The sequence below is a fragment of the Carcharhinus amblyrhynchos genome, chromosome 1 (genome assembly GCF_965287045.1).
Source record: "Carcharhinus amblyrhynchos chromosome 1, sCarAmb.v2.hapA, whole genome shotgun sequence".
NCBI lineage: Eukaryota > Metazoa > Chordata > Chondrichthyes > Carcharhiniformes > Carcharhinidae > Carcharhinus > Carcharhinus amblyrhynchos.
In genome coordinates, this window is record NC_137324.1 from 68,281,366 (window position 1) to 68,308,064 (window position 26,699).

The following is a 26,699-nucleotide window of genomic DNA, read 5'->3' on the forward strand; positions in this document are numbered from 1 at the left end:
GTGATGTATTTCTCTTTCAGTTATTTCCTACTCTAGAGATGAATGTAGGTCCATTTCATAACTTGCTATCAGAAAATATATGAATTTCATATTTTTAATATCCTTTTGCTTGACGTGTCATGTCACAGAAGAATGAGCTTTCCTATCTGTTGAAAACTTAATGGAACTACATTAGTACGCAATAAATCGCTTATAAAAATTATAATATCGTGTTCTGAAAGATAAATAGGAAGGAAGTTGCCTGTTTGTGTTATAGTGGGAAAGACAGAACTGTAATAATATGATGCCTTTCACAACCATAGAATTTTTGAAGGCATTGGTTTCACAGCTATTTGACAAATGCAGCCGCCAATTTATTTATGAAAGATGCCAGAAACAGCAGAAGGATAAATGACTAGTTAATTTGTCTTCACTGGAGTTGATGATTGTTGGATAAATGTCGGCAACTACAGCAGGAAAGAGCCCTTGCTCCACTCCACAACAGATGTGTGTTATTTTATATTTGCCTAAAAGGGTGGATGGATCTTGATGTAATGTCTTACCTAGATTTCTGTGACAATGCAGCACTCCCTCAGTAGTACAGTGAAGTGTCAGACTAATTCATGGGTTTGCAGTCTGCGCCTCCAAAGCTTTGTGGCTGTTCAGCATCTCATTTACCGCTCGTACCCTTTTCCAGTTAGGTTTTGTTGTCAGGAAATAACCTAAAAAATAAGTTAAGAAACGTAAGAGCTGTGTTTTTTTTTAAATAAGGCAAATTATTATGCTGCAGTTCACAGTTTCGAATTATTATTTTAATGAAATACATTGTACTCTAAATAGATTTGTTTAAGTGGTATAGCTATATAATTGTTATAGATGATTGCTTTCATTCGGGCTACAGGTTTTATGCTTGTGATCGTTATTGCTTTTAACATAACTGAGATAAATTATTTTGTGCGATTGGCTTTTTTTAATCACAAGAATCTATAGCTAAAAAAAGTCTTAATTCATAAGAACATAAGAAATGTAACAGGAGTAGACCATACAACTCGTTGATCCAGTTCCATTAATTAATATGATCATTGCTGATGTTCAGCTTTAACTCCCCTTTCCCGACTGCTGCCCTTACCCCTTGCTTCCGAGACACCAAAATTGGACTGCCTCAGCCTTAAAGATATATAATGATGAAACATTCACAATGTTCTGGCGCTGTAACCTTCTGTCTCACAAGACAATGGTTTATGCTATAGTAGCTAGCTCTGTGTTGAGCACCATCTGTTGTGGCTCAGGATCTCCATTTGTTACAGAAAAAGACAATGGGCTGAGAAGATGCAAGATTTTGTTGCACTTTGTTCTCTGAGCCCTTTACTTGGCTAGCTGAGAATTTCATTTGATTGTCTGTTCCAATGCCCTTTTAAACAGTCAGAGATCATGGCCTTCAGTGACTATGTCCTGATTGTCAGCATAAATGCCAACTGTTTGAGGTGTCTTTTTAGTGGAGGTATGGACACGCACAAGGTCACGACTCACTGGCCAGTTTACCATACAGAATGTCTTGTTAGTGAACCGTCCCATGAATGTGACTGAGCCAGTTCACAAACAAATGGATCAATTGAAAACAAAGACAAGGTGGTAATATCAACTGTAATAAACATTTGGAGAGATGGGTGGAACATCTATAGGGTAGAAAATTCCAAAAATCTACAAACCTCTGAGGGAAGAAATTTCTCCCATCTTAGATCTAAATGATCAGCCCCTTGAGAATGTGTCCTTGTGTCTTTGCTTCCATTTGGTTGGGAAATCCATCTGTGTCCATCTTGTCAAGCTTCTTCAGAATCTTGTATGTCTCAATGAGAGCATTCTCATTGCTCTAAATGTCAGAAAATACCTCTGATTCTATAATATTGATCCAATTTATTCAACCTCTCTTCATAGGACAATACTTTCATTTCAGGGACCAATCTGAGAAACCTTTGCTGTATTGCCTCCAATGAAAGCATGTCACTTCTTAAGAATGAAGCTCAAAACTGTGCACTACTCCAGGCATGGTCTGACCTAAGCCTTGTACAATTTGTACACATATTTATTTATTCCTGTACTCCAATCCTCTTGCAATAAAGGTCAACATTATTAATTAATCCTAATTATGGGAAGGTGATAGCTAAATGGTTTGCTGCTAGGCTATTAATTCAGAAACTCAGATAATGTTCTGGGAACCTGGGTTTGAATCCCACCATAGTAGATGGTGGAATTTGAATTCAATAAAAAAGAAATCTGGAAATAAGAATCTACTGATGACTATGAAACCATTGTTGATTGTCGGAAAAACCCATCTGACTCACTAATGTCCTTAGAGAAGGAAATCTGCTGCCCTACCTGGCCTGGTCTACATGTGACTCCAGAGCCACAACAACGTGGCTGCCTCTCAACCGCCTTCCAAGGGTAACAAGGAAAGGGCAATAAATGCTGACTAGCCAGTGACGCCCATGCCGCATAAATGAATTTAAAAAATTGCTTTGTACCAGTGTGCTAACTTGCATTAACAAAGAACAGTACAGCACAGGAACAGGCGCTTCAGCCCACCAAGTCTGCCAACACAGATGCATCTCTAATGTAATTTTTTTTGCCTTTACGTGGTCCATATCCCTCAAATCCCTGTCTATACATATATTTATGGAGATGTCTCTTAAATGTTGTTATAAAATCTGCTTCCACTACCACCTACGGGAGCATGTTCCAGGCATTCACCACCCTCTGTGTGAAAAACTTGCCCCTTACATCTCCTTTAAACTTTCTCCCCCTCACTTTCAACCTTTGCCCAAAACTAATGCTGTGAATTACTAATTAATTTGTTTGGAGATGTGGATGAACAGAGTCACAGGACTGCTGATTAACTTTTGGCAATAATAGACCACTACTCCCTCACTACATTCACTATCATTACAGATGTTAACAGATTTGTAAGAATTATACAAGTTTGAAAAGATATCTTATATTCTAATGTTCTCAAGATGTATAGTCCATGTAAATCAACAGCTGAAATGTGGTCAGACACCACTGCGCCGCCCCCAATGTTTGTCACACTGTAAGCTAGCTAGTTTCACTGGAACTCTAACTTCTACACAAGCGTTTCTGAACTACATGCTTGGAGAAAATATGCCTTGGAATCTTCTCCCAAATAGTGCTTACTCTTGGATGCCCTAGAAAGAATTCACTTCCAGGATTTTGATCTCTCTTTTCAGTATTCCACTGCCTTGATTTGCTACATGCATTCAAGCAGGTATCTCTCTTGTCGGTGGAGCACCGCTACTTCACAGGCTATATTAAGATGCCACCAAACTTTTCGTTTACCTCGGATGTCTGGCTTCTCACCCAGCTTACTTTAAATCTAGTTTTTGTAGCTGTCTCTAACTCAAGAGCTCTTTCTCTGCTTTTTACTTGAATTTTCTTCAACAGTACCTTACATTTGTCAGTCACTTGTAACTGGTGTATTCTTCTTGGCAATGCCTCTACCTGTTCTCTTTCTTTTCAAAGTATGAAGTTATTGTTTCCCCTGAAATTCGTATTCTTACAATTGTTCTGATGAGTGAAATGCAAAAAGCTTTGACAAAATATATATTTTTTCAGCAGTATTCAAGATTTGTGTAAAGTTAGTATGCATGTGCAGCAATTGATTCGGAAGGCAAATGGAATGTTTACGTTTATTGCAAGGGGAATGGAATATAAAAGTAGATAAGTTTTACTTCAGCTGTACGGGGCCTTGGTGAGGCCACATCTGGAGTACCTGCACAGATTTGGTTGTTGTAATTGAAAAAAATTATGTAATTGCTTCAGAAGTTGTTCAGAGATGGTTCACTCAATTCCTTGGATGAAAGGCTCATCTTGTGAAAGGTTGAACAGGTTAGGCCTAGACCCTGTGGAGTCGATAAGAATGAAGTGGAACTTATTGAAATTTATAAGGTCCTGAAGGATATCTGGAGAATGTTTCCTCTTGTGGCAAGGCAAAAACTAGGTGACAGAAATGGGGAGACTTTTTTCTCTTGCAAAAGATCATCAGCATGTGGAATTCTGTTCCCCAGAAAGCAGTGGGACTGTGGGAGGAATCTTCTCAAAAATGCACAGTGTGTTGGCTTAGGTGAGAAAGCTGATGTGAAGCTCATCGGGCTTCACAAATGGCTTTCCTCGCTGTACTGAACAACACAGTGCAATTTAAAAGGGGAAACTAGGATTAGATAATCAGTTGGAGGAGCGGGGCCTGAAGAAGTTGACAAACCAAGAATCTTTGGAGCACCCTCTTTAAAGTCAGCCCCTGTCTCCAACCTAAATAGCCCCCTGCCCCCTCAGGCATCGGGGTAACCACCCTCTCCTCCCCTCTTTCACAGGCTCTGGCCCAACCTGCCCCTGCAAGCACTGGGGCAAACCCATCCACCCAAGGATCAAGGTGCCACCCCTCTTTCACAGGCACCAAGCCCACCTCACCTCAATACAGGCTACCCTGTCTCATCCCCAAGCTGCCAGGTGGCAGTGCCAAGGGGCCCTGTCCTGCACCACCCCAGGACTATCTCTCACTGCCTACCGTGGCCTTGCCTTCATGACTGTTGTTTTCTATTTTGAAAGCCAGTAGTGATTTGTGCCGGTATGACGTCAGCTGGGTGGGTGGGAAGCAATGGTATTAAGCCTGCTAATCACATTTAAATTTATTATAAAATATGTTAATCAAGTTCACATCTTCATCAGTGGGGCCGGGGAAGATCGCGTTCAGGATTCTCACTAATGCAAATCCTTCTTTTGGCCATTCGCAAGATTTAGCAGCCATTACAGGATTCGTCCCCTTGGCTATTGCTAGCACTAAATCGCAGTCTAGGTCTGTTAATTTATTCAAAGCTGAGTTAGATAAATTTTTGTAAGGCAAGGGAGTAAAAGGTTGTACGGGGAATGACAGGAGTGAAGCTAATACTGTAACCAGACTGGCCATGATCTTGTTGAATGCAGTCTTGAAGGGCCATGTAGTCGTGTCTTGCTCATATGTTCCTATGTTCTCTGTTGTGCTGCAACTGATTTGAGATCTTGCTTATTTGTGAAAGGAGACATAGATTAGAAGTATGGAGGGAAGGAATAAAGAAAACTGATGACCGAAAAGACCAGCCATTGCTATACCAGCTGGAATTGTATAGATGTACATGATGAATGTCAAATCATTTCCTGATTAATTGCAGCTCAGCAATTAAACCTAAAGACAAAAAGGGCAACAAATGTGATGTATCCACAGTAGATTTTTGTGATCATGTGTTCTAATAGGTTCTAGCTATGATAATAAATGATAACACACAAATTTTATTACGTCTATTGCAGTTGGCATCAGGAATCTACAGCTTTGCCTGCTCTCTGTGGAATCATCACACTGACACATTTTTACAGCAAGTCTATACAGGGGATACAGGTGCCATCCATTCACTAGAAAGAACTTTACTTTCGTTGAAAGGTACTTTTTGTAATAAATAATCTTGAAATAAATATTCTGGCAATATTGGAGCTATTATAAGATGTCGGCTTTAATCGAATTGCAGAAATTTTATTGACATTGACTAATTTTTTTGGCGTATTTATATAGGTCATTTTGAACTTTAGGCTGATTATTCAATATTGTATGACTGTCCTAGATCTCCACAATAGTGTACATGCAGCGCAATGCCTGTGAAAATTCACTTTGAAAAAATATGCTAGAATAATTCACTATCATAAGAGTATTTACTTGATTAGTAATCTCAGCACAGAATTTGTAGAAGTATTTAATAGAATTGAATTTCAAGATTGCGCCTGGACACTTGATTTCATAGAATTCTACAATGCAGAAGGAGGCCATTCAGTCGATCGAACCTGCATCAATAATAATCCCAACCAGGTCCCACTCCCGTAAGAACACAAGAAATAGGAGCAGGAGTAGGTCATCTAGCCCTTTGAGCCTGCCCCGCCATTCAATAAGATCATGGCTGATCTGTCGTGGCTCAGTTCCACATTCCCGCCCTCTCCCCATAACCCTTAATCCCCTCTTATCAAAAACCCATCAACCCGCGTCTTAAAAATATTTAGCGAGGCAGCCTCCACCACTTCAACGGGCAGAGAATTCCAGAGATTCACCACCCTTTGAGTGAAGAAGTTCCTCCTCAACTCCGTTCTAAACCGCCCCCCCTTTATCTTGAGGCTGTGCCCCCTAGTCCTATTGTCCTTTCTGAGCGGGAAGAGTCTCTCCACCTCTATCCTATCCATCCCATTCATCATCTTATACGTCTCAATGAGATCTCCCCTCATTCTTCTAAACTCTAACGAGTACAAGCCTAGTTTATTCAGCCTCTCCTCATAGCTCAACCCCTCAACTCCGGCATCAGCCTAGTAAACCTCCTCTGCACTCCCTCCAAGGCCAAAATATCCTTGTGTAAGTACGGCGCCCAAAACTGCACACAGTACTCCAGCTGCGGCCTCACCAATGCCCTACACAGCCGCAGCAAGACCTCCCTACTCTTATATTCAATCCCCCTCGCTATGAAAGCCAGCATCCCATTAGCCTTCCTGACCACCTGCTGCACCTGCAAGCTGCGTTTTTGCGACTCAAGCACAAGGACCCCGAGGTCCCTCTGCACCGTCGCCTGCTGCAGTTTTTTGCCCCGTAAGTAATAATCCTTCCTACCATTCTTCCTACCAAGGTGGACCACCTCGCACTTGCCAACATTAAATTCCATTTGCCATTTCCTGGCCCATTCGCCCAGCCTATCTAGATCCTTCTGTAGACTCTCCACACCCTCCGCGCAATTTGCCGTTCCACCAATCTTGGTGTCATCAGCAAATTTCGACACCATACACTCGGTTCCCTCCTCCAGATCATCTATATATATATATATATATGGTAAATAGCTGAGGCCCCAGCACCAACCCCTGGGGCACTCCACTAGTCACCATCCGCCAATCCGAATAGCACCCATTGACCCCCACTCTCTGCCTCCTATTTGACAACCAATCCTCTATCCACGCTAACACCCTACCCCCAACTCCATGTCCCCTGACCTTCTGCAATAACCTCTTGTGAGGTACCTTGTCAAACGCCTTCTGAAAATCAAGAAAGACCACATCCACCGGCTCTCCTCTATCCACTGCCCTAGACACATCCTCATAGAACTCCAGTAAATTTGTCAGACACGACTTCCCTTTAACGAAACCGTGCTGCGCCTGCTCTATCAAGCAATTCCCCTCAAGATGCCTCGCTATTTCCTCCTTGATGACGCATTCTAGCATTTTACCTACAACAGACGTTAAACTAACCGGCCTATAATTCCCCGTCTTTTGCCTGGCACCCTTCTTAAACAACGGCGTAACATTAGCCGCTTTCCAATCTTCCGGCACTTCCCTGGAATCCAGCGACGTCTGGAAAATAACCACCAAGGCATCCACTATCACCTCCGCCATTTCTTTCAGAACCCTCGGATGCATTCCATCCGGTCCTGGCGACTTGTCCACAATCAGCCCCTCCAGTCTGTCGAGCATCGCCTCTCTAGTAACAGTAATGTCATTAAGACCCTCCAGTCCTACCACCTTTCCATCACTAACACCCGGCAACTTATTCACGTCCTCCTCCGTGAAGACAGAAACAAAAAAGTTATTCAAGACCTCAGCCATATCCCCATCCCCTACCACTAAGTCCCCTTTCTCATCCTCTAAGGGACCAACGTTCACCCTAGCCAGCCTCTTCCTTTTTATATATTTATAAAAACTCTTGCTATCCTTTTTCATATTAAGCGCTAGCCCAGCTTCATAGTTTCTCCAACCCTTCTTTATCAACTTCTTTGTCAATCTTTGTTGACATTTAAACCTCTCCCAATCCTCTTCTCGCCCACTACTCTTAGCTACTCTAAACGCCTCCGCTTTTAATTTAACACTTTCCTTCACCTCCTTCGTTCTCCACGGCTTATTACCTCTCCTCCTACTATCCGTTTTGACCATCAGAATAAATTTCTGCTGAGCACCAAGAAAGATCTCCTTAAAGATCCTCCACTGCTCCTCAGCAGACCTACCTTCCAACGCGCTCCCCCAGTCCACATTCGCCAATTCTTCTCTCATCCTACCGTACTCCCCTCTGTTCAAACAAAGGACGCGCGTTCGGGATCCCACTTCTTCCTCCTCCATCTGCACCAGAAACTCCACCATACAATGATCACTCTCTCCAAGAGGATCCTTCACCGCAAGGTCCCTAATTCTACCCGCCTCATTACATAACACCAGATCCAAGATAGCTCAGTCTCTCGTCGGCTCCAACACACATTGTTCAAGGAAACTATCCCGGCAGCATTCCAAGAACAACTCCTCGAGCCCACCGCGTCCAACATGGGTCGACCAATCAATATGTAGATTGAAATCCCCCATAACTATGGCCGTCCCATTCCTGCACGCCGCACTTATTTGCGCGTTAACAGCCCGCCCCACCTCCAGATCATTATTCGGGGGCCTATAGACGACACCCACCAGCGTCTTCCCCCCTTTGCTGTTCCTAATCTCCACCCACAACGATTCCACCCTCTGCTCCTTGGCTCCAATATCATCCCTTGCTACCACCGTGATGCTATCCTTAATCAGCAGAGCTACGCCCCCCCCGCCCCTTTTTCCTCCCACCTATCCTTCCTAAACACTTGATACCCCTGGACATTAAAGCTCCCAGTCCCTGTCACCTTGCAGCCACGTCTCTGTAATGGCCACCAGATCATATCCATTTGTGCTGATCTGCGCCACCAGCTCATCCACTTTATTCCGAATGCTTCGTGCCTTCATCCCAGCCTTCACCTAGACCCTATTTGCCGTAACGCCACCAACCATACTCACGCCCCCTACTCCCTCTATTATTGGGACATCCTTGGCCTCTTCCCTTACCTGTACCCTCTCCTTAACTTTAGACCCCGTAATGTCTCCTACCCTCGCACCCTCCCTCCCCTAATTAGTTTAAAGCCCTGTGTACAGTCCTCTTTACTCGATTCGCCAGCACTCTGGTCCCAGCACGGTTCAGACCAACTCCATCCCGCCCGAACAGGTCCCACCTACCCCAATACTGATGCCAATGCCCCATAAATTCAAACCCATTCCTCCCACACCAATCCCTGAGCCACCCATTCACTTCCTTAATCCTATCAACCTTACGCCCGTCTGCACTCGGTTCAGGTAGTAGCTCAGAGATAACCACCTTGTCGGTTCTACTTTTTAATTCCATTCCCAAATTTTCATACTCCCTCCCCAGATCCTCAGTTCGCATTTTGCCTACGTCGTTGGCACCCACATGTACCACGACCGGATTCTCACCCTCCCACTCCAGGTTCCTCTGCAGCCCAGATGCGACATCCTGTACCCAAGCACCAGGCAGACAACACACCCTTCTGTGCACTTTGTCATTGTGACAAAGGACAGTGTCAGTACCCTTCACCCCACTATCCCCAATCACTACTACGTTCCTTTTCACCTTCTCCTTGCCTATGTCCTGCTGCATCACTGTACTGTGTGCAGTTTGCTCACCGACCTCACCTCCCTCGTCCTCGTCCAGACTGGAAGCAAGAACCTCAAACCTGTTATGCAGATTGAGAGGCTGAGGCCTTCGCTCCCCACCCTCCTTCCTCCACTCCCCACCCCCCTTCCTCCTCTCAGCAGCCCCCTCTTGTTCCTGACCCTTAGAGTTAGCCAGTCTGGGGGGGGTGGATGTTACTTGCACCCCATTGACAATGGCACCCTCTCTCCCCCTGATGAGCCTCAGCGTCTGTAGCTCAGAGGCCAGCTCATCTACCTTGAGCTGGAGCTCCTCCAGTAACCTGCACTTACTGCAGACGTGGTCACTGGGAAGGACCCTGGGGTCCACCAGTTCCCATATCATACAGAAACAACACATCACATGTCCCTCCATTATTCACTGTAGTGTTGAAAATTTCCACACGAACTTACCTGGCCCTTTTTCTCCCCAGCCCTTTTGATATTAAGCCCTAATAGCTCACTCTGCTTCCCCCTCTCTCCGCTGCCCGCTGTCTATACCAGGCCTCCTTTTAAACCTGGCGCTGATTTAAAGCTTGCTGGCCCACAACTCCCTTCTAACCACTCCCTCAGAATTCTTAAAGCGGTGAATACAAACAGCCCGCAAAAATGCTTTTAAATGATTTAAACAGTTCTACAAGGTACAAAGTGCTTTACACTTATTTAAACAGGTTTTTAACAGGTAATTTCTTATCTCCCTCTCTGCTCCTTCACTCATCTGCTCCGGCAAACAATAGAAGGCTTCACCGTGTGACCACCTGATAATTAAAGCTTGCTGGCCCACAACTCCCTTCTAACCACTCCCTCAGAATTCTTAAAGCGATAACCCCATAACCCCACTATTTACCTTGCTTGTTTCCCTTAAACAAAGGGGAAGTTTAGCGTGGCTGATCCACCAACCTTCAACATTTTTGTATTTCTTTGGTGTTAGTTCTTACCATTCTGACAAAAGCTACAAACATTTGCTAATGGAAAAGATTAATTCATATCAGGATTTTAGTTTTAGATTAAAAAAAAGAAAATGCCGGAAATACTTGTCTGTTCAGGCAGCATCCCTGTAGAGAGATACAGGGTACTGAAGCATTATCTCGCTCTCTCTCTCTCTCTCTCTCTCTCTCTCTCTCTCTCTCTCTCTTTACAGATGCTGCCTGATCTGATGGGCACTTCCAGCATTTTCTGTTTTTTATTTCATATCTCCAGCATCTGCCATATTTTGCTTTTGTTTCCACTTCAGGCCATCAAATTTGGTTCAATAGTAGCATTTCCACCTCATATTAAGGCATATAAGCCCTCATTAGAGCTTTGAAGACATAACCTGGGTTGGAATTTGAGTATGCTGCACTGTATTCTCATTAATTTCCAGTAAAGATTTCATGTGATAGGTGCAGTAAACTGAAAGAAGAAATTCTGCTCTGTATTTGTAGTTTCTGCAAAACCCCCCACTCCATGGAAGACTGATACTAGTGTTCAAATGTCCACACACAATCAAAATCCCTTTTGGCTCCAATGATAATGCATTTTGAGTTTTCCTAGAATCCCCCTTTTAGCATACCCATCTTTACACTTCCCTTCTATGAACAACAATAGCAGACAAGTGAGGTTAGCTTCCATGTCATATTTGGCATTCAATTCTACTCTTGCAGTACCTGCATCATGGCCAGTCTGTGTAGCCAGATTTGACTTATTCGCCACTACTGTGATTGAGTAGAGAATTTCCTCCAGCAGAACACAAGAACAAAGCTATTATTTTTGACCATGTTGAAAGCTCTGTGCCATTGTCATTGAGCCCATTCCCCCTTTTGGCTACTCCCTCAAGTAAAGCTAAATTACAATACTGCCTTAGCATTCTGTTTGAATCAGAACTTAACATTGAGCTGTGCATTTCATCCATTACCAATATTTTCTTCAGTGATCTCCTTGCTGGCCTTCTGACTTGCATTTTTGATAGTATTAGAGAAATAGATCAAATGACACACTCCATTGACTTTAAACAGCTTTGTCTTGCCCTTTTTTTTCATGCTAATACTTCCTCTTGCATCACCTCTGTCCTTGCTAACTTCTGTTAACCTCCTCTGGCTATTGTTTCCCCCACTGAGTAGAATGTAAAATTCATATCTTAATCTGCACTGCATTGTTTCACTTTATATCTCAAACTTTAATCAGCCTTGTGGCTTCAACCTTGTCCTCTTGTTCTTTGACTGCCCTTACCACCTTAGAGGGGGCACAGTGGTTAGCATTGCTACCTCACAGTGCCAGGGACTGTTTGATTCCCGACTTGGGTCACTGCCTGTGTCTGTGTGGTGTGTGTGTCTCGGTGTCTGTCTGGGTGCTCCTGTTTCCTCCCACTGTCTGAAAGGCGTGCTGGTTTGGTGCATTGGCCATATTAAATTCTCCCTCATTGTACACAAACAGGTGCCGGAGTGTGGTGACTAGGGGATTTTCACAGTAACTTCTTGCAGTGTTAATGTAAGCCTACTTGTGACTATTAAATAAACTTTAAACTTTACCTATTTAACCATTGGGTTTCTACTATTTGCAACTTTATCCTTAAACTTAGGAGCTTCTCCTTTGTTACCTTTAAAAGCCTCTTCAATGATCTATTTGACCAAACCTGTAGTCACTTGTCTTAATTTTCTTGCAATAGCTTAATTCCACACCTCCTTTCACCTGTGAAGAAACCATGGGCATTTTCTTCTACATTCAAGATGCACATGTATGCAATTTAAGAACATAAGAACATAAGAAATAGGAGCAGGAGTAGGCCATCTAGCCCTTCAAGCCTGCCCTGCCATTCAATAAGATCATGGCTGATCTGAAGGGGCTCAGTTCCACATTCCCGCCTTCTCCCCATAACCCTTAATCCCCTTGCCTACCAAAAACCTATCTACTCTCGTCTTAAATATAATTAGCGAGGCAGCCTCCACCACTTCAACGGGCAGAGAATTCCAGAGATTCACCACCCTTTGAGTGAAGAAGTTCCTCCTCAACTCCGTTCTAAACCGCCCCCCCTTTATCTTGAGGCTGTGCCCCCTAGTCCTACTGTCCTTTCTGAGCGGGAAGAGTCTCTCCACCTCTATCCTCTCCATCCCATTCATCATCTTATATGTCTCAGTGAGATCTCCCCTCATTCTTCTAAACTCTAACGAGTACAAGCCTAGTTTATTCAGCCTCTCCTCATAGCTCAACCCCCTCAACTCCGGTATCAGCCTAGTAAACCTCCTCTGCACTCCCTCCAAGACCAAAATATCCTTGCGCAAGTGCGGCGACCAAAACTGCACACAGTACTCCAGCTGCGGCCTCACCAGTGCCCTGTACAGTTGCAGCAAGACCTCCCTACTTTTATATTCAATCCCCCTCACTGAAGGCCAGCATCCCATTTGCCTTCCTGACCACCTGCTACACCTGCAGGCTGTGTTTTTGCAACTCATGCACAAGGACCCCCAGGTCCCTCTGCACCGTAGCGTGCTGCAGCTTTTCGCCATGTAAGTAGTAGTCCTTCCTACTATTATTCCTACCAAAGCGGTCAACCTCACACTTGCCAACATTAAATTGCCAGTTCCTCGCCCATTCTCTCAGCCTATCTAGATCCCTCTGCAGGCTTTCCACACCCTCTGCACAATTTGCCGTTCCACCAATCTTTGTGTCATCAGCAGACTTCGACACCTTACGCTCGGTTCCCTCCTCCAGATCACCTGTATAAATGGTAAATAGCTGAGGCCCCAGCACCGATCCCTGGGGCACTCCACTAGTCACCAACCGCCAATCCGAATAGCACCCATTGACACCCACTCCCTGCCTCCTATTTGACAGCCAATCCCCTATCCACCCTAACACCCTACCCCCAACTCCATGCCCCCTAACCTTCTGTAACAACCTCTTGTGTGGCACCTTATCAAATGCCTTCTGAAAATCAAGAAACATCACATCCACCGGTTCCCCTCTATCCACCGCACTAGACACATCCTCAGAGAATTCCAATAAATTTGTCAGACACGACTTCCCCTTAACGAAACCGTGCTGCGTCTGCTCTATCAAACAATTCTCCTCAAGATGCCTCGCTATTTTCTCCTTAATTACGGATTCAAGCATTTTTCCTACAACAGACGTTAAACTAACCGGCCTATAATTCCCTGCCTTTTGCCTACTACCCTTTTTAAACAACAGCGCAACATTAGCCGTTTTCCAATCTTCCGGCACTTCCCCGGAATCCAGCGAGGTTTGGAAAATAATCACCAAGGCATCCACTATCACCTCCGCCATTTCTTTCAGAACCCTTGGATGCATTCCATCCGGTCCTGGGGACTTGTCCACCATCAATCCCTCTAGTCTGTCAAGCACTGCTTCTCTAGTAACAATAATGTCATTCAGGCCCTCCACTCCTACCATCTTTCCATCGTTAACACCCGGCAAACTATTTACGTCCTCCTCCGTGAAGACCGAAGCAAAAAAGTTATTCAAGGCCTCAGCCATTTCCTCATCCCCCACCACTAAATCCCCCCTCTCATCCTCTAAGGGCCCAATATTCACCCTAGTCAGCCTCCTCTTTATATATTTATAAAAACTCTTGCTATCTTTTTTATATTTAGCGCTAGCCCAGCTTCATAGTTTATCCTTCCTTTCTTTATCAACTTCTTTGTCATTCTTTGTTGATATTTAAACCTCTCCCAATCCTCTTCTCGCCCTCTACTCTTAGCCACTCTAAACGCATCAGCTTTTAATTTAATACTCTCCTTTACCTCCTTCGTTATCCACGACTGATTATCTCTCCTCTTACGATCCTTTTTAACCATCGGAATAAATTTCTGCTGAGCACCAAGAAAGATCTCCTTGAAGATCCTCTACTGTTCCTCAGCAGACCTACCTTCCAATCTGTTCCCCCAATCATTTAGAACGGAATAATCTCATTAGTGACAGACAGAATGGTTTTGTAAGAGGGAGGTCGTGCCTCACAAATTTGGTGGAGTTTTTTGAGGAGGTGACAAAAACAGTTGACGAAGAAAGGGCCGTGGATGTCGTCTATATGGATTTTAGTAAGGTGCTTGACAAGGTCCCTCATGGTAGGTTGGTGCAAAAGGGTAAATCTCATGGGATGCAAGGATAGGTGGCTAGTTGGGTAGTTCTGTGGCTTGGCCACAGAAGACAGAGGGTAACAGTTGAAGGGTCTTTTTCTGGCTGGAGATCTGTGACCAGTGGTGTTCCGCAGGGCTCTGTACTGGGACCTCTGCTACATGTGGTAAATGGAAATGATTTGGAAGAAGGTGTAACTGGTGTGATCAGTAAGTTTGCGGATGACACAAAAATGGCTTGCTGATAGCGATGAACATTGTCGGACAATACAGCAGGATATAGATAGGCTGGAAAATTGGGCGGAGAAGTGGCAGATGGCATTTAATTCAGATAAATGCGAGGTAGTGCATTTTGGTAGAACTAATGTAGGGGGGAAGTTGTACAATAAATGGCAGAACCATCAAAAGTATAGACACACAAAGGGACCTGGGTGTGCAAGTCCACAGATTCTTGAAGGTGGCAGCACAGGTGGAGAAGGTGGTGAAGAAGGCATATGGCATGCTTGCCTTTATAGGACGGGGTATAGAGTATAAAAACTGGAGTCTGATGTTACAGCTGTACAGAACGTTGGTTAGGCCACATTTGGAGTACTGTGTCCAGTTCTGGTCGCCACACTACCAGAAGGACGTGGAGGCTTTGGAGAGAGTGCAGCGGAGGTTTACCAGGATGTTGCCTGGTATGGTGGGTCTTAGCTATGAGGAGAGATTGGGTAAACTGGGGTTGTTCTCCCTGGAAAGATGGAGAATGAGGGGAAACCTAATAGAGGGGTATAAAATTATGAAGGGTATAGATAGGGTAAACAGTGGGAAGCTTTTTCCCAGTTCGGAGGTGACGATCACGAGGGGTCACAGGTTCAAGGTGAGAGGGGCAAGGTTTAACTCAGATATCAGAGGGACGTTTTTTTACGCAGAGAGTGGTGGGGGCCTGGAATGCACTGCCAAGTAGGGTGGTGGAGGCGGACACGCTGGGACCGTTTAAGACTTTTTTGGATAGTCACATGAGCAGATTGGGAATGGAGGGATACAAACGAATGGTCTAGTTGGACCAATGAGCAACGCAGGCTTGGAGGGCCAAAGGGCCTGTTTCCTGTGCTGTTTTGTTCTTTGTTCTTTATTCAGTATAATAGGAAGTTAGTATTGTCAAGGTAGAAACCGTGGTGATAGCAGCAAGTACTAGAACACACTGAGTGGCAGTCACTGTACCCTTGTTTAACATATGCAATCCTTAAAGATCTTGGACTCATTGTATATTAGGGGGCAGTGTACCTTGACCAAGGTGCTCACTCTCCAATTCTTGAATAATTCTCTCCCAACATTTAATTTTCATACTGCTTTGAAATTAAGTATCCAGAATGTAGTGTAACAAGTAAATTTACATGTAACAATTCTGAACTGAAAATAGCAAGGAAAAGTAAAAACACCTGCAGTTAAAACCACTGAATGGATTTGAACTAATAATATTTGGATGAGTTTCATTTGCCTTGTTGAAGGGGAAGAGGGACCAGTGTTTGTACTGAACAGAGGGAACTCTTTGAGGCACTTTGATACTGATCACTGACATTGTTACCATGGTTAGTTGGTCTGCCAGGCAGAGAATTTGACGAATGACCATTTACTTAATTGCAGTCATCGGATATTTGAGCCACTTTGTGTTCTGCAACACCAAGGGTAGCTTGAGCAAAAATTATAAATCCATCATGGGCAGTAGTGCATGGTGGGAGGCGGGGGGGAGGGGAATAAGTTCAACTATTTTCAAAAAATTTGTTGGGGGGAAAAAAAACCAAGCCCTTAAATGTATTAGAAAATATACTTCGGGAGATGGATCAAAAAATGACTTGAATTTTAAGCAAATTTTATTAAGTGGCAGGCAAATATTACAAATTTATCTAGGCTCTATCTTTCAGTATTGGAAGGTTGTGCAATTTTTCTTATCTCTACTGAGTCATGACATACTGTTTCAGGAAATTTGCTGTGTTAATGTGTGAAGAATCAAAATGCTGAAAGATGTCCAGTACAGGATACAGAGAAATAAATCTATGAAGATGGAGCCTCTCTTTGTGCATATGCTCACCCAATAGAGGGTGCTCCAATTCCAGAGTGATTAGAAATAGATTGGCAACACCAACTGTTTGAGGCTCCAATTATAAATGGGTAACGCTAAAGCTTAACCAGCTAGAACAACACATGCATCTGTAAACTTAAGGTCACTCAAAACTGTGCTACCTGTGTCCTAATTCCAATGAAGTTCCAGTCACCTGCCACCCTGTATTCTCAGACATCACTAATTCCTAGTTAAGCAATGCTTGTTCTCACCTTTGTTTTCAAATCTCCCCATTAAGTCTAGCAAATCCCGCTAGACTTAATCCTTAACTTCTCCATTTCTAGCAACTCGAGCATCCCCAATTTTAATTGCCCCCAATTGGGTGTGTCTTCATCTGCCTGGTCCTTAAGGTTTGCAATTCATTCATCAATCTCTCTGCTTGTCTCACTTTCTTTCCTCCTTTATGATGCTTCACAAAATCTGCCTCTTTGACCAAGGTTTTGGTCATTTGCCCTAATATCTCATGATATGGCTCATGTCAAATTTTGTTTGATAATGCTGCTGTGGAGTTCCTCGGGAGGTTTTGCTGTTAAAAGCGCAATATAAAAATAAGTTCTTGCAAATTAAATTTCCTGCTTAGCCAGGGCTATTATGCTTGTTATGATGTGAATTTGCAGGGTTATTTGTAGCCAAATATGCACAATTTCAGCCACCAGTAATTGGATTACCATCTCCAAGTTTCACTAATTAACCCAATTAATCATCAAACACCCCCAGAGAACCAGGCTTCGTCTGGGTATCAGATTGTCAAGTCTTCTATGAAAGGTTGATTCAGATCCAATCTTCTATCAGTTTAATTTCCACCTTGTCGCTTTTTTAATTGCAAAAAAGATCCTGATAATCTTCCAACGTGGTAACTTGTCTTTTTCTTCAGGCCTTCCATGGAACCATAGAATCCCTGCAATACAGAAGGACTCTATTCAGCCCATTCAGTCCACACCAATTCTCGGAAAGAGCATTTTATCAAGGCCGGCCTTCCCCTCTGTATCCTTAACCCCATGCATTCACCATGGCCAATCCACCTAACCTGCACATCTTTGGACTGTAGGAGGAAAGCAGAACACCCCGAGGAAACCCATACAGACACAGGGAGAATGTGCAAACTCTACACAGTCACCCTAACCCAGAATTGAACCTGGGTCCCTGGCAGTATGAGGTAGCAATGCTAGCCACTGTACTGCCATCTTGACTATTGACTTTGTGGCCTTTTTGTTGATGCATTTGTCAGGCATCAACTGTACCACTTCTGCTCCACGTTCTACTTAATTATTCATTTTGTATATGCCACTTTACTCTCAAAAACAAGATATGAAAACCCTTCACATAATAGTCTAGTAACTACTGATGGTTGAAACTTCTATCTGTGTCCCTGGGCTGGCTTGATATATGTTCACATGCTACAGCTGAAGTTTATATTCCTGCTTTTTTTTACTTCAGATTAGTTGCAAACACAATGCAAACTATTCCATATTTATGTCCAAACTGTGAATGTTCAAAGTACAAATTTGATTTTATCTTTTTCAGCTGGTTCCTTGTAGCAATATTGTTAAGGCCTACAATTATTGTTGCAGTTCAAATTTAGACACTTGAGAAAAACATTAGAATTGCACAATATCTTGCCTGTTTAAGTATGTCTCATTTTATATATTTTTTCTAGTTCTTCGTAAGCTGACAGTGCATGGCTTTGTGGAACCTCACAAGAATTTAGAAGTAATGGTAAGTAGTTTTTACAAATTTTCCTTTGCTTGCAGAAATTAATTGGGACATCATATACAATCGCCCAAGTTTGCATCTTGAATGAGTAGAACACCTAACATCACATTAAAAAAAGTGACAAGAGGTCAATTTTAGATGCTTTTATGACATGATTAAATCAGTCGGCTTGGTTGATTGTTTGAATTGGAGGTTAATCTTTGCTTTCACCAGGAATGGTGGCATTGTGGTAATGTTACTGGGCTTGTAATCCTGAAGCCTGGACTTTGGAGATATGAGTTCAAATCCCACCACGGCAGCTAGTGAAATTTAAGTTTTATGAATTTCTAAATCTGGAGTTAAATGCTAATTGCAGAAATGGTGACCATGAAACTATTGGATTGTTGTTTGAAAAGAAACTTCTGGTTCACTATTGACCTTTCTTTAGGGAAAGAAATCACTGCAGGGATCCTAAAGACCATCTTTACTTGGTCTGACAGAAGAGCAGCAATTTGATTTGCCTCTTAACTGCCCTCTAAAATGGCCAAACAAGACACTCAGCTGTATCAGTTCCTCTACAGAAAGTCAGAAAAGAATAAAACCAAGTACACTACCTGGCAATAATATGGATAATGTTATTGGGTTAGTAATCCTGAAGCCCGGCTTAATGAAATGAGTTCAAATACCATCATGGAAGCTGGTGGAATTTAAATCAATAAATCTAATAAATACTAGCTGCAGAAATGGTGACCATGAAAATACAGGTCACTTCTGGTTTATTGAATGACCCCTACCGCTCTTCATCAGTTGATGAATCGGTACTCTGCCATATTGAACATAGTTTGGAGGATGCACTGAGGGTGGCAAAGTCATATAATGCACGCTTGATTGGGGGATTTAAATATCCACCCCGAGATTGGCTTGGTGCACCACCACTAAACTAACAGGCCTGATCATGAAGGACATTCACACCACAATGGGCCTGCAGCAGGTGATGAGTGAATCAACAAGTCTGAGAAACCTACTTGACCTCTCCCTCTTGAATCTATCTACCGTAGATGCATCTGCCCATGACAGATCAACGACACTAGCTAGTGTTCAGCTAATTTAGTTCACTCCGCACGATAACGAGAAGCTGCTTAAGACACTGAATGTAACAAAGACTATGGACCAGAACAAAATCCTGCCTGTAGTACTGAAGACTTCTCCAGAACTTGCCACAGTGTTGCTGCGATACTGGCATCTACCCAACAATGTGAAAAATTGCCCAGATATGTCCTTTAAAACACAGGACAAATCCATTTCAGCTAACTGTATCTCAATCCACCGTCAATCATCAGCAAAATGATGCAAAGTGTTGTTGACAGTGCTATCAAGTGGCACTTACTCAATAACAACTTTCTCACTTCACTTGGGTTCTGGGCCTTTCAGCTCCTGACCTCAGTACAACACTGGTGCAAATATGGACAAAAGAGCTGAATTGAAAAGGTGAAGTGAAAGTTACTGCTCTTGACATCAAAGCAACATTTGACTGCTTATGGCATCAAAACAAAATTGAAGTCAGTGGGAAACGGGAAAATTTCTCTACTGGTTGGAGTCAAACCTAGCACGAAGGAAGATGGTTGTGATGGAAGGAGACCAAACATCTCTGGACATTACTGCAGAAGTTGTTGCAGGGATGAGAAGTTTCTGACTTTTTTCAGAATTCTAGCTTTTTTATTTAGCTGAGGTGTTCGAATCATCAACAGCCACAGGTAAGGTGTCTGAAGATTGCGTAGTGGCAAATATAGTGCCATTGTTTAAGAAGGGCTGCAGGCAAAAGCCTGGCAACTGCAAGCCAGTGAGCTTAACGTCTGTAATAGGTAAGTTGTTAGAAAGTATTCTGAGAGACAGGAACTATAGGTATTTAGAGAGGCAAGGACTGATCAGGGACAGGCAGCATGGCTTTGTGAGTGGAAAATCGTGTTTCATGAATTTGATTGAGTTTTTTGAAGGAGTAACCAAGAAGGCAGATGACGGCAGTGCAGTCGGCATTGTCTACATGGATTTTAGCAAGGCCTTTGACAAGATACCACATGGTATGTTTTTGCATAAGGTTAAATCTCACCAGATCCAGGGTGAAGTAACTAATTGGATACAAAATTGGCTTGATGACAGAAGACAGAGGGTGGTTGCTGAGGATTGTTTTTAAAATGGAGGCTTGTGACCAGCGGTGCCCCTCAGTGATCGGTGCTGGATCCACTGTTGTTTGTCATTTATATTAATGATTTGGATGAGAATTTGGGAGGCATCGTTAGTAAGTTTGCAGATGACAGCAAGATTGATAACTTAGTGGACAGTGAAGAAGGTTATCTAGGATTGCAACGGGCCAGTGGGCTGATGAATGGCAGATGGACTTTAATTTAGGTGAATGCAACTTGATACATTTTGGTAGATTGTGTCAGAGAAGGATTTACTCAGTTAATGGTAGGGCGTTGGGGGGAGTTATAGAAAAGAGATTTAGAGGTATGTAGCTCCTTGAAAGTGGAGTCACAGACGGACAGGATGGTGAAGAATGTATTTGGCATGCTTGGCTTCATTGGTCAGAATACTGAATACAGGAGTTGGGATGTTTTGTTGAAGTTGTACAAGACATTATTAAGGCCACACTTGAGATACTGTGTACAGTTCTGGTCACCCTACTGTAGAAAGGATATTATGAAACTAGAAAGAGTGCAGAAAAGATTTACTAGGATGCTACTGGGACTCAATGGTTTGAGTTATAAGGAGAGGCTGAACAGACTGGGACTTTTTTCCTCTGGAGTGTAGGAGGCTGATTGGTGATCTTATAGAAGCCTATAAAATAATGAGGGACATGGATAAGCTGAGAGGTGAGCCAATATCTTTCCTCAAAGGTAGGGGAATCTAAAACTAGAGGGGATAGGTTTCAAGTGAGAGGGGAAAAATACAAAAGGGTCTTGAAGATCAGTTTTTCATGCAGAGGGTTGAGTGTGTCTGGAATAAGCTGCCGGATGTAGTAATAGAGGTGGGTACACTTTTGTCTTTTAAAAAGCATTTAGACAGTTACTTGGTTAAGATTGATATGAAGAAAGATATGGGCCAAATGTGGGCAGTTGGGACTAGCCTAATGGTACAAAACTGGGCAACGTGGACAAGTTGGACTGAAGGGTCTGCTTCCATGCTATAAACCTCTATGACTATCATTCACCATGTCAGGATAAGAGACAATGTTATGAAATCAGAAGTATAATCACAAAGGAACAATGTTCAGACTTAATGATGAACTGTAGGATGACATAGTTCACAGAGCTTGAAAAGGCCAAAGCCATGACAGGATCATTGATCAACATCCAGGATCTATCCAGAATTTCACTGAAGCCTTTGTGAATCTGCCATGTCGCCATTTGGAAGCACTGGTAAAGACAAACCAAGGCCCTGATGGGTGGTGAAGCCCCATTATATCCAGCTGCCTCAGCCCTTCACGACAAACACTGAGAGCAAGACAACGTAAGACCAGTGGTTAGAGTCTTTGACCAAACGTAAGCATCGAAGACTGGATATAGTGTGCTCCTTTGAACCCAATGCCCGGTCTTCAAACCAAGATTGTAAAAGCGTGGCAGTCAGCTCTCAAATTCAGCCAGGTAGTCATCCTCAATTTTCCTCAGAAGACCAGGCACACAGATGTTCGACATACCTTGCAGCTGGATTTCCAAGAACAGAAGGTGGGGCCCCATTGAAGAAATGGCCCTCTCGAACAACAAGATTCTCTTCTCGGTTTCATCCATTCTCTTTGATATCTCGCAGTTCATCAATGTGAGCTGTGCTGGGAAGCCAAGACCATCATCCACAACTGCAGTCATCATCTCGATGCCTATGGCATCGCTGAAACATAGGCCCGCTTGCCAATAAAACCACTGCTGCAAACAGTGGCCCACCCAGGCCATCTCCAACCACCTCAATCAAATGAGGATTTTTTGATTTAACTCTGCTCCCCGTCACCAAATTTAGCCAGTAAATAATTATGGACTGTGCATCAGGATGAAAATGATTAAAAGATGAGTAGTACCAGAGCCCACGAAAATGCAGCTGCTCCCATGCTTACATCACGTGACCCCCCCCAAGATATTTTTCTGAGATCTGCCCACAGTCCTCGTAGTTATAGCAGAGATGTATTTAAAATACATCGCATTTCAATTGTTTTAAAAACAATACAATGCAACTTTGAAATTGCAAATGCAACAGCAGAAAGGGAACAAATTTGCTGTTGATTCTGATAGTTGGGGATATGCATGCAGCTTGCCATTTCCTGGCCGACTATGCAATCTGTTGAAGACTTTGGCAATGGCTTTGCTGGACATGGTACAGGAACTGCTGGGTGAGGAAGAATTGAATGTGGCATGTGCATGTCACAAAGCTTGGATTTTGGGGACAATCCTGAGACAATGTGGCCTGGAGCAGAAGCACCTGATTGGGATATCCCTGGACATGGCTGCTAACTTGGAGGAAAGAAGGTGGCCAGACAGCTAACGTTGAGAGAATGCCGTTTGCAAGCTTTTTTATTGTGCAACTTTTTTATTCCCCTTCATCCTTGCTGATGACGACTGCATTCCTGGTTCCTCTCTTCTGTCCCCACAATAATCCAAGACTCACTGTGGGCGATGAGTGGCGAGAATGTCCTTTCATACTCTTGTTCTGATTGCCTCTCTCTGGAACGAGTCTTTGTGAGGGGTGGGCGGGCAGTTTTGCTGAATTTTTGTGTGCCAAACTCGTTTTCTTGATTACAAAGCACTGGGTGGTTGGCCTTTCCTCTGCATGTACTTGAATGTCTGAATTCTCTAAAGCTGCTGAGATTTATTGACCAACAAGAAAAGTTCAACGCAGCTGCATAATTGAAAATTAGCACAAGCTATAGTGTTAACTGAAGAAACAGAATCCAGTTTTTAATTTTGCATTAGCGAACCTTGCAAAATGAGGCAAAAATATGAATTTTATAAACATAGCTAAAATTAGTTTGGAGATTGTGGCTACCACCATACATTTAGAGAATAGATAAATGATTCAGAGGTCTCATGTACATGACAGAAATTTACATTCATGAAGTGGCTGAATGCAATAAGACATCCCAGGTGTTTTATGAGCATTATAAAGCAGAAAATTACACCAAGCCACAGAAGAAGATATTAGATCAGAGGATCAAAAACTTAACAAAGAAGTAGGTTGGCACGACCACCAGTACTGGAATGATTATAATCGGGGCTAGAATTTAAGGAGTGTTGTGAAGCTTGCAAAAATTATGGAGATAGAAACAGGCTGGACCATGACAGGATTTGCAAACAAGGATGAGAATTTTAAAATTGAGGTGTTGTTTAACTAGAGCCAATGTAATTGGTGAAGAGTGCTGTGATTAAGGGCAACCAAACTTTGGATCACCTCAAGTTCTGGAGGGTGAAATGTGGGAGGCTGACCAGGAAAACAGTGGAATAGTCAAATCTAGAGGTAACAAGAACATGGCTGAAGGTTTCAGCTGCAGGCAATGGTGGAGATGGGGGCGATTTTACAGAGGAGAAAATAGGCGATCTTGGTGATGGCACAGATGTGTGGTTAGAAGCTCACCTTGGGGTCAGAACAACTGGGTTCAGCCTTTACAAAGGGATGAAATCGGTGGTTTGGGAACTGAATTTGTCATGGGGACCAAAGCCAATAGCTTCAGGCTTCCCAGTATTTAATTGGAGGAAATTTCTACTCCTCTGGCACTTTTTGTTAACCAAGCAATCTGTGACTTTAGAGACTGAGGAGTGATTGAAAGAGGTGATGAAGAAGAGCTGTGTTATCAGTATACATGTTGAAACTGACATGTTTATAATGCATTACAGTTGATGTGAAACCTATTTAATGTGATGTACAACCTTTGCCACTGCAACTGGAGTTTCTTCAACTGACTAAGCTAAATGGCAAAGTAAATTGAATTCAACATGTTAGATTGTGGCCTGGAGTTTCCTCCAGGGACAGTTAGAAAGTTAGACCCAAAAATGCCTTGCACAGCAATTAGCAGCTAGTTACATAAAAAGATACAAAACGAGTAACAGTTTTGTATCTGCTGTTCTGGAAACTGATCTAGAAAAATGCACAGCCACCCTTCTGCACATAGAGATTTTAAAAATTGACATTCTCAACATGCATACCTTATGGAAACTGTACTTGACATTATTTACAGATCAGTGAATCGAATGGCAGTAATGACTAAAGTCGTGTGCTTTGTGCTTCGCTTTGCCTTATATTAAACTTTACTTATCCATATGATGTATGTCCTAACTCAAAGCTTACTTTGACACATGGCTGGATTGTATATTGTTACAATCCTTTTTTGTTATGTGCAGACGGTTCCGTCAGTTAAGTATTGTGAAGACTAATGCTATTGTCTTCACATGTCTGTTTCCTAGATGTTGGATGCATCCCTCTTTCTAGCCACTGTCTCAGGCAAAAGTGGACTATTGCCTGATTTGCTGAGTGCTTCCAGCATTTTCTGTTTTTATTTTGAACTGTTTGCAACCATGGCAACTCAATTGACCCTGAATTGAATACCTCTCCATCACCTACCTTCCATCTCTGTAACATCATCTCGCCTTTGCCTCAGTGTACCTGGTGCTGCAACCATCATCAGTGCTTTCGTACCTCTATACATTGTCCATAGAATCCCTACAGTACAGAAGAAGGCCGTTCAGCCCGTCGAGTCTACACTGACTCAGCAAAACAGCATCCCACCAATCCCCACAACCTGATCCATCCACCATGACCAATTCACTTACCACACATTCCTGACCACCAGGAGGCAATCTAGCACAACCAGTCCACCTAACCTGCACATCTTTGGACTTAGTCTAGTCTCTACTCGCCCTGGTGAACTGGAGCTCATCCAATATTTAGCTTTCTTCAAGTTCCATTTTTCATGACCTAGATTAGCTTTTGGTCTGGCAACACTTTGACTGTAAAACCTAAATTCCATTATTTCAAATTCTCCAATGGACATGTCCCTTCCAATCACTGTGACATCCTTTAGCCCTATGATCAAGGTCCGATGGCACTTCCCCGACCAGATTTCTGACCCTGTCCCCCATCATTGCAATGTCCAATTCTTCTTGGTGTCTCATATCTCCATGTCTGGCTATCCTTCATGTATCCACTTGATGTCCATTACCCCCCCAGATCATATCCACTTATCTCCCCCCTGGTCTGCCTATTTCACTGGATCTTTAAGCTTACCTTGTTTACAATTAGCTAGTGTTGCAAAACAAAAGAGACTTGGCCTCCTTCCATTTGACTCTCCTGCACTTTAACGCTGGACATTGGAGACAGCTGTGTTGTCAATATCTCGCCTGGCTTTGGTTGGAAGGTCAGGCATGGCCGGCACGGATGAAATTTTGTGTCTGTAATTGTTCATGGACTGACAGTCTGACGCTGATTGCCACTCTGACTTACGCCCCATAAATGAAACTGTCTTAGGATACCTTAAAGTGCTATATAAATACATATTGTTCTTTGGATGTTAACTTTGTTTCACTTGTTTACTGGAGTTGTTTCAGATGATTTTTACACTTGGGATGAATTTAAAATTTTAGTCGTGTGTGAGAAACAAATTGCAATTCTTCTGTAAACAAGGAAGAAAGACTTCATTTTGGTAAAGCTATTAAAACAAAAACCTTGATTTGATGTTAAGATTATGTTAATGCAATAAGTCATGAACTAGAGGCATTTGGAGATGCTAGTAATTTTTGATTTGATTTATTATTGTCACATGTATTAGTATACAGTGAAAAGTATTGTTTCTTGTGCGCTATACAGACAAAGCATACCATTCATAGAGAAGGAAAGAAGAGTGTGGAGAACATAGTGTTACAGTCATAGCTAGTATGTAGAGAAAAATCAACTTAATGCGAGGTAGGTCCATTCAAAAGTCTGAAAGCAGCAGGGAAGAAGCTGTTTTTGAGTCGGTTGATACGTGATCTGACTTCTGTATCATCCCGACGGAAGAAGACGGCAGAGATGAACCATTGGTTAATGCAAAATGCACAGTTGCGCCATTCCTGTGAAGGATGGTAAGTCCCTTCTTGATCCCATACATTGTCAGCAGATTTTTTTTTTAGTTTGACAGAATGGCTGTAGATAATAAAATCTCATAAACCTGATCCTAGCTTGATGTTGCTGGATGTCCAAGCATTTAACTTCAACTATTAGTATTCACCACTGTATAGATTCACTTTTTTGATAAATTGCTGGTCGAAACTCTTAAAAGGGAAGAAGGCCTAAGATGT

At 42.9% G+C, this 26,699-nt stretch overlaps 1 protein-coding gene across 3 annotated transcripts in view; it reads left to right on the forward strand.

The window, feature by feature from the left end:
- The window catches only part of ipo11 (importin 11), a 593,411-nt gene that overhangs the window by 120,623 nt on the left and 446,089 nt on the right, over positions 1–26,699 (forward strand). For all 3 annotated transcript variants that reach the window (XM_080186460.1, XM_080186476.1, XM_080186468.1), the window contains exons 6-7: positions 5,332–5,461; positions 18,356–18,414. In XM_080186460.1, coding sequence (XP_080042586.1) covers positions 5,332–5,461; positions 18,356–18,414 — 189 coding nt within the window. The remainder of the gene's footprint in view (positions 1–5,331; positions 5,462–18,355; positions 18,415–26,699) is intronic.